Here is an 8,582-nt window from a genome sequence, read left to right as displayed (position 1 = left end):
TGGTCCCTGAGTTCAGGCCCCACAACCAAAGCAAACAAACAAGGTTAAGGTCACAGGGTCCAGAGAGGGCTTCTAAGTTGGTACACATCAAGATTTATCTAATGTGGGCATAGTCTGATGGCCTCCTCTCATACCTTACCCTATCCATCTCTTCCAGAAGGCTGTTTCTGAGTAATATCTTTCATAATAAACTACTATAGAAACCAAAAAAAAAAAAAAAAACTATACTGGAAAATTCTATATATGATTATGGTCTGCCATAGTACTTTCATTCTATGCATTTATGTTAATGTCTTTGATAATAAGGGAGTGTTTTACCAACTTGAATCAACACAATTATGAAAACTACAGAAACAAAGGAAAAATATGCACTTTGATTATAATAATGTAAAACATTTTAAAGGTTTACAAATATGTAAAAGTAAAAAGCAGGAAGTGGTGCTGTGGCTCAAGTGGTAGAGCACTAGCCTTTAGCTGAAGAGCTCAGAGACAGAGCCCAGGCCCAGAGTTCAAGCCCCCAAAAAAATACCAAAAAAATAAATAAATAAATAAAACTAAGAAGCAGGTAAGTACTGGAATTTTTAAAAAATTTTTTTGTCAATCATGGGGCCTGAACTCCGGGCCTGGATGCTGTCCCTCAGTTCTTCAACTCCAGGCTAGCAGTCTACCATTTGAGCCACAGCACCACTTCCAGTTTTCTGGTGATTAATTGGAGGTAAGAGTCTCAGGGACCTTCCTGCCCAGGCTGGCTTTGAAGCTCAATCTTCAGACCTCAGCCTACTGAAAAGCTAGGTTTAGGTGTGAGCCACACAGCTGGAATTTATTTTATTTTTGTGGCAGAACTGGGGTTTGAACTCTAGGCCCAGATCTTCCTTCTGTCTTCAAGTGTTGGGGCAACAGTGTTTAACACCATGCCTGGCAGAAATGTGCATTTTTAAAAACCTAGCTAATGGTGATAACCACTATAGAAACTTCAGGGGAACAGGTCTCTTCCTGACAGCGTTTCAGTTCCTTTTCTGAAAGCAAAACGTACAGCATAGCTTTTCTCCTTGTAACCAAGATTCCAAGCCCCAAATCTTTAGAAGGGAATTACAGGAAGGGGAGTAAGACCTAAATTTGGCCTGGAAATGATTCTGAAAAGATGGAGGAGGCCCTTGAAAAGGGAGAAGCCATGCAGGAAATTTCAGCAGCATCTGGGCTCAGGGACAGGGTGGGGTGCATTGCGTTGGTAGATGTTATTTGCTGTTACACTAATGAGCTGGGGACACAGACTGTTTCTTGGCAACTGAGTCCTCTGGTTGTTTAAACAATTCGCCTACAAACAAAAACTGAGTACTGGAAAGGATAAATGATGCAGCCCTGCCAAGTAAAGTGCCTGCTTAGGGCGTTTCTCTAGCAGGGCCTCAGCTAAGACTGTCTCTAGGAGTTTAGCTCACCTCTGTCTGACCCCTGCTCCTCCAGACTACCAGCATCTGTGACTCTAGATTCTCTGGAGAGATTCTTCCCCACACCTGGCTCTGACAGCTGGCTCTGGGCAGCTGCCAGGATGGCCTTTGAGCATGGTGTCAACAATTATTTTTAGAACAAAAGGCAACTTGGGCTTCCAAAGAGTTGTTTTAAGTCATTAGGCAGAAATAATCAACACAAGAAGGGACTGATGTAGTAGAGTGTCTAGACCCCAGACCCAAAGCCATAGAGTCAGCCAACCAGGATAAAGCCCCTGAAATCCTGTATCATTACTCTTTTAAATTGTTTTACCCACTGGGCACTGGTGGCTCATACCTGTAATCCTAGCTACTCAGGAGGCTGAGATCTGAGACTCAAGGTTCAAAGCCAACTGGGGCAAGAAAGGCCATGAGACTCTTATCTCCAATTAACTATCAAAAAGTCTGAAGTGAAGCTGTGGTTCAAGTGGTAGAGCACTAGCCTTGAGCAAAGAAGTTCAGGGCCAGCACCTGGGCCCCAAGTTCAAGCACCAGGATCACCAAAAAAAAAAATAATTTCAGCTGGGTGCTAGCAGTTTATGCCTATAATCCTAGCTACATAGGAGAGGAGGATGAGATCTAAGGATCATAGTTTGAAGTCAGCCCAAGTAGTAAAGTCTAGGAGACTCATCTCCAAATAACTACTAGAAAACCAGAAGTGGAGCTGTGGCTCCAAGTGGTAAATCTAGTCTTGAGCACAAAAGCCCAGGGACAATACCTAGGCTCTGAACTGACTGAACAACAAACAAAAGAAGAAAATTCCATTTTTCTTATTTTACCAAAATAACAAAAACTTAAAATATACATATGCACACAACCATATGTGCCTCTGAAATACTGTATTATAAGGAACACATTTTTCAAAGAACAAAATAATGAAATCAATTTCAATCTGTGTATTCAAGGTTCTTGACCTCCTGGGGGGTAAGCTTCAAGATGTCCTTGAATGAGATCCTGAACCCGGGACAAAATAATTTCATTAGCGCTGCTGCAATTTTCTGGCCCATACGGTGGGTCTATAGTCAGAACCCCAGCCACACAGAGAGTCCTTGGTGAATCTCCCTGTTCAGTGATGGGAATGTGGTTCTTCTCAAGCCATTTCCTCAGGCTGTTCTTTTTCTTTTCCAGATCCTCAGGGCTATGTCCTTTGTAATCTCCAGACATGAACAGATGTGTCAGCTTCTCTCTCATTCTGTGGTCACCTTCATTCACAACGTCAATAGTCTGCACAGAATGTCCCATAATTCCAGTCACAGACAAACTGCCATCTTCAAGGAAGTTCACAAGGACAATACTTGGGAGGAAAAGTAAATTCAAAGCAAATTAGCAAGGAAAAAATGGAAAGGCCCTTAAACTATGAAAGAATGAATGGATTAAGCAGCATCATCAACCACAGGTCACCGGAAAAGGGAACGATTTTCCCTATTTGAAATTCAATGTCCCACCACCACATGCTTTTAGTAGCTCAACAAGCACTTCCTGAGGTCCTCAATAGCCAAGCTTTCTTCACAGTTTACAGCTATGAACACTGTAGTACGCAGAAAATGTACTCCTTAAGTTAATAGGGGTGGGGGCAATGGCAGAGCATGTACTTAGCATGTGCCTGGCCCTGGGTTTAATCTCCAATACCAAGAATAAAAAAAGCCATTAATACCATTAAATGCAAAAATCGTCCTTTGAAAAATATACATTCATTCACAAAACTGTCAAGATTAATAAATTAAAAAAAAAAAAAAAAAAAAAAAAAAAGAAGGCCAAGCACTGGTGGTTCATGTCTGTAATCCTAACTACTTGGGAGGCTAATGTTTGCAGGATTGAAGTTCAAAGCCAGCCTAGGCAGCAAAGTTTTATCAGCTTCCACCTCCAAAATAACCAGTAAAAAGCTTGGGTGAGATGTGGCTGGAGTGGTAGAATATCAGATGAATGAGCAAACCACCAAAGTAAATATGAAGCTATGAGTGAAAATCCTGATATGGCCAGGTGCTGGTGGCTCACACCTGTAATCCTAGCTACTCAAGAGGATTGTGGTTTGAAGCCAGTCTGGGCAGAAAAGTCCCCTGTGAGATGCTTATCTCTAATAAACCACTCAAAAACCAGAAGTGGTGCTGTGGCTCAAGTGGTAGACCACTTGCCTTGTGCATAAAAAGGCTCAGGAGGAAGTGGCGCTGTAGCTCAAGTGGTAGAGCGCTAGCCTTGAGCTGAAGAGCTAAGGGACAACGCCCAGGCCCAGAGTTCAAGCTCCACGACCGACAAAAAAAAAAAAAAAAAGGCTCAGGAATAGCACCCAGGCCCTGAATTCAAGCCCTAGGACTTGGGGGGACGGGGAGAACAGGGGAGAAAACCCTGGTATCAACAAAAAGACGATAAAGATTAACAGAAAGAGGGAGGGAAGGAGGGCTGGGAATGTGGCTTAGTGGTACAGTGCTTGCCTAGCATGCATGAAGCCCTGAGTTTAATTCCTCAGTACCACATAAGCAGAAAAAGCCAGAAGTGACGCTGTGGCTCAAGTGGTAGAACACTAGCTTTGGGAAGCTCAGGGACAGTGCTCCAGGACTGGCCAAAAAAAAAAAAAAAGAGAGGAAACATATATAAAAACTAAAAAAGGAAGCAGCAAAGATAAAATAGAAAACCCTAAGAACAAGCTTTTAACAATAATTTTGAAACTCTAAAAAAATGTAAATTGCTTCTACAAAATGGAGGGGGATGGAGGAAGCCAAGCAGACAGCTGGGTGAGGTGATTTATACTTGTAACCCTAGGTCCCCCAGAGGCAAAGATCTGAGAGGATCACAGTTTGAAGCCAGCCCAGATGAAAAGTTATTAAGATCTCATTTCTATAAATAAGCTAGACATGGTAGTGCACTCTGTAATCTCAGCAGCTGGGAGATACTGGTCTCTACCTGACAACAGCCTGCAGCATAAAGCTGGAAGTAGAAAAGTGGCTCAAATAGTAGAGTGCTAGCTGTGAGTGAAAAGCCAAGTAACAGTGCAAGGCCCTTAGCTCAAACCCCTGTACCATAACAAAAAAATAAAAAAGAAACACCTGTCAACATCATAATAAATAAGGGAAGACTAAGGAGATAAAGCAACTAAATGTAACATGGGATCCTGAAACATAAAGCGGCTATTAGTGAAAATACTGGTAAAAGCTGGATACTATCGAGTTAATGCCAGTTATCAGTTATAGCGAATTTATGAGTATATAAGATGTTAACAAGAGAAGCTGAATGAAAAAATATACAGCTGCTCTGTAGTTTGTCACTTTTCTATTAATTGATGGGAATGGAAATGTGGCTCAGTGGTAGAGTGCTTGCCTAGCATGCATGAAGCCCTGGGTTTGATTCCTCAGTACCACATAAACAGAAAAAGCTGGAAGTGGTGTTTGTGGCTCAAGTGGAAGATGCTAGGCTAGCCTAAAGCAAAAGAAGCTCAAGGACAGTGCCCAGGCCCTGAGTGCAACCCCATGACTTGGGAGAGGGGAAGGGGGGAAGGAAAAAAAAAAAAGATAACACTCTATTAATCAAAAACCATTCCAAAACAAGAGTCATGTGTCTATGTACCTCCATGAATTTGTAAAATATAAATCTGAGTCAGGCCTTGATGGCTCATGCCTGTCACTCTCGCTACTCAAAACGCTGAGATCTGAGAATCACAGTTCAAAGCTGGTCTAAGCAGGAAAATCTGCGTAAATTTTATCTCCAATTAAAAAAAAAAAGCTGGAGGTAGAGATATGGCTCAAGTGGTAGAGCACTAGCCTTAAGCACAAAAGCTCTGGGACAGTGCCTAGGCCTTAAATTCAAGCTCCAGTATTGGCACAAAAGACAACAAAATAAAACCAACTTAGGAAGAGGTGCAAAGTGTCCATCCTATTATTCTTTACTTTTATGTACATTTGAAATTCTTTACTACAAATACAAGAAATGAATTTCTATAGCCCATTCCAATAAACTTTTCTTATCTGAGAGAATAATCCATAGTTAAAACAGCATATTAACCTTTCACTCTGCTGCCTTCCAGTGTAAGTACCTCATATAGCAACACAAGATGGTCAGGATTTCAGGGAAGCAGGACGTGTACTCACTTGGCAGAGACTGGATCTGCAGTTAAAAACCATCCTTTATACTCCTTCTTCTCACTGGCTACCACTGTGACTTCTTTATAAACATAATCTTCCCACTCTAAGGGGCTTTTCTTCATCCATTCATTCATGGTTGTCAGCTGCCTGAATCCAAAATCAGTTGGTTAGGGTTAATACATATGTGCCACACAAATGTCTTACCTCTAATCTCCATTTCTAGAGCGTAAAAAAAAGTGTGTCATGGGGCTGGGAAGGTGGCTCAGTGGTAGAGCGCTTGCCTTGCATGTATGAGGCCCTGGGTTTGATTCCTCAGCACCACATAAGAAAAAAGAAAAAAGCCGGAAGTGGCACTGTGTGGCTCGGTAGAGCGCTAGCCTTGAGCTGAAGAGCTGAGGGACAGCGCCCAGGCCCAGAGTTCAGGCCCCACAACCCGACCCCACCCCCAAAAAAAAAGTCTGTCATTTGTCTCAAATGCTTGACCAGATACTTAGCCAAGCAGGTGCTAGCGGTACGACCACACTGAGTCTCACACGATGGCACACGTCTGTAGTCACAGCTAGCAACAGATCATACGCGGCTGGGCCTCGCGGCGCGGCCCGCTTCCGTTAGGCAGAAGCCGGTGCTGTGCGCCGGGCGGCTCGGGAGGCTGGGAGTTGAGGACCCAACCAACTACTTCCAAAAAACAGGGCCGTGGAGCTGTGGCTCCGGTGGTCGAGCACTCGTCTTGAGCAAAAAGAGCCCAGGCCCGGGGTTGCAGCGCCAGGCCAGGCAGCCCCAGGCCTGGCAGGGAGGGGGCCGTGGTCGGGCTGTTAGGACTCAAACTGCGTCCCAGAGGCGCCGTCACTGCTCCGTCCCACAGCCCCGGCCCGGGAGGCGGCTCTGCAAATCCGGCCGGCGCCCCGCGCCCCGCGCCCCGCGCCCCGCGCCCCGCGCCCCGTCCGCTTCCTCGCGGAGCCCGCGTGTCCCGGGCCCGGGCCCGAACCCGCGTCCCGCCGTCCCCTCCGCCGCGCCCGACCTGCAGGCCGGCAGGGCTCGCTTCCCGGTCCCGGCCCGCGCCGCGGTGCTCCAACCGAGGGCGACCCGTCAGCACCTCCCGGCAAACCCGGGACCCACCCGGACCCGCCCGCCCCGCGGCTCCGCCACCCCAGCGGCGAGGGAGAGGCCGCGGCGGCCCAGACCGGCATGCCCCGCGGCACGCGGCGCTTCCTTTCCCCCACAATCCCCTGCGCTGTAGTCCTGGGACTGGGTCGGAGGGCTCCCCTCCCCTTCTATCCCCCCCCCCCCCCCATCCCTTCTCCCTTTCCTTCTCCCTCTCCCTGGGTTTGAACTCAGACCTGGGCTCTGTCCCTGAACTTGTTTACTCTACCCCTTGAGCCACAGTTCCCAATGCCTTTTTTTGCTGGCTAATTGGAGATAAGAGTCTCAAGGACTTTCCTGCCCCGGCTGGCTTTGAACTGTGATCCTCAGGTCCGTTTCCTGGGTAACTAGGATCACAGGCCACTAGGTGTCCGGCTGGAAAAGCTCTTTTGTCCTGGAGGCGAAAGGCTGTAGAAATGAGCAAAAGGGCCAAGGGTATTTTTTTGTTTGGCTTGTGTAGAGTAATTAAAATGCTTGCTCTTTCAGTATGGCTTGAAAACAGTAGGGCTAAACTGGAAAGAAATTCACTGGATCGGGTTGAATTCCACCTAGAAGATGACTTGCTATAAAGCCCTCCAGAGGAAAACAGCAAATTCCTGGCTTCTGCTACAGATTGCTGCTCACATACATCTTTCATGGTTGGGATCCTGAAAAGTGGTGTGAGGTGGCAAATGATGAGTTCTTGAAAATTTGAAAACCAAAAGAGATTTTTTTTTAAAAAAACTGAATTAGAAGACTATCAAGCCAGGATGTAGAAAAGATTAAAAATTAATCAGCTTTTCCATTACGACTTGGAATTCCATATAATCATTCAAGTGTATTATTTTTTACTGTCATCAGTTCAAATAATCCTTACCAAGCCTTCAGTTATTGAATGAATGGCTGGTTATATTAACGTGGCTTTAATGGATTACATTTTATCAGTTAAAACCTTCTGTAAATCTACAAATAGTAGTGTAAAGGAAAACGTTTGACCTCATAAACATTCAGTCCAAAACAGCACAACCAATATGTGATGATTGTTCATTTGCATTTTAAGCTTCTTTCTATACTTGTAAATGACTTTTGATTTTTTTCTCTACACATATAATTCCACAAATAGAACCTAGCCTCTATTTAAGTTGTTCTCCTTAAGGTGAAGAGACTGGAACAATTTCCATCTCTTCTTGGTCCCCTACCTTTAGTCTCCTAACTAAAAGATCATTTCAGGAATTGCTGATGCAAATTACTGACTGCTAATAAACTGGCCTCCCGTAGCTAAGCTTTACTGAGTTGAACTGATGTTCCATTTTTTTCCTCAGGTCAGCTCCTACCCTTGTTCCATTGCTACATTCATCACTCCAGCAGATATCCTTCCTCTCATAATCTCTATTCTTTTTTTAGGTCTCAGATCAGGACTTGAACTCTGTAACTGACACTTTCACACACTGGCTTCCATTCTACCTCTGAGCCATGCCTCCAACCATATTGTATTGACTTTTTTTTTTTTTGTACTTGGGATCAAACCCAGGACATTGTACTTGCTAGGCAAGCCCTTTGCCACCAAACTACATCCCAACCCCCTCTCATAGTCTCTTCTTTCCTTCCATTTCCTCCAAAGATATAACCTCTCAATCATACTTTTAACCTTCTACCAAATTCATAATTGCTTATTGATTTTCAATATTTAGTTTCATTTTTAGGATTATTATTATGGCCAATCCTAAAACTTGAACTCAGGGCCTGGGCACTGTCCCTGAGCCTCAGGACTAGAGCTCTACCACTTGAACCACAGCACCACGTCTGGCTTTTTTCTGAGTAATTTATCGGAGAGAAGAGTCTCATGGACTTTCCTGCCCAGGTTGACTTCAAACACAGATCCTCAGATCTTTCTACTGGGTAGGTA

The 8,582-nt window shown here is 44.7% G+C and overlaps 1 protein-coding gene across 4 annotated transcripts; it reads right to left on the bottom strand.

Annotated features, from left to right (window-relative positions):
- Window positions 1-2,306: 2,306 nt before the first annotated feature.
- On the bottom strand, window positions 2,307-6,695 carry Gemin6 (gem nuclear organelle associated protein 6). Of its 4 annotated transcripts, none has more exons than XM_070025418.1 (3): window positions 6,674-6,695; window positions 5,564-5,700; window positions 2,307-2,778 (listed from the first exon to the last, which is right to left on the bottom strand). In XM_070025418.1, exons 2-3 carry the CDS (start codon window positions 5,689-5,691, stop codon window positions 2,385-2,387), a joined length of 522 nt encoding a protein of 173 aa, XP_069881519.1. In that variant the 5' UTR covers window positions 5,692-5,700; window positions 6,674-6,695; the 3' UTR covers window positions 2,307-2,384. The 4 variants fall into 4 exon arrangements, with proteins under 4 accessions (XP_069881519.1, XP_069881516.1, XP_069881518.1 ...); XM_070025415.1 differs by lacking the exon at window positions 6,674-6,695 and adding an exon at window positions 6,576-6,667 and having other exon boundaries at window positions 5,564-5,704; XM_070025417.1 differs by lacking the exon at window positions 6,674-6,695 and adding an exon at window positions 6,576-6,667.
- Between the last annotated feature and the right edge of the window lie 1,887 nt (window positions 6,696-8,582).

The sequence above is a fragment of the Dipodomys merriami genome, unplaced genomic scaffold, assembly GCF_024711535.1.
Source record: "Dipodomys merriami isolate MVZ:Mamm:240054 unplaced genomic scaffold, mDipMer1.0.p SCAF_17, whole genome shotgun sequence".
Classification (NCBI taxonomy): Eukaryota; Metazoa; Chordata; class Mammalia; order Rodentia; family Heteromyidae; genus Dipodomys; species Dipodomys merriami.
Note: the sequence above shows the minus strand (reverse complement) of the source record. Positions and strands in the feature narration are given on the sequence as shown.

Excerpts from the sequence above, each read along its gene's own strand:
- Gemin6 (XM_070025418.1), bottom strand. The coding sequence starts at position 5,691 with ATGAATGAATGGATGAAGAAAAGCCCCTTAGAGTGGGAAGATTATGTT. Across the intron at positions 2,779-5,563 it reads GCAGATCCAGTCTCTGCCAA|TATTGTCCTTGTGAACTTCC; the intron begins GTGAGTACACGT and ends TTTCCTCCCAAG.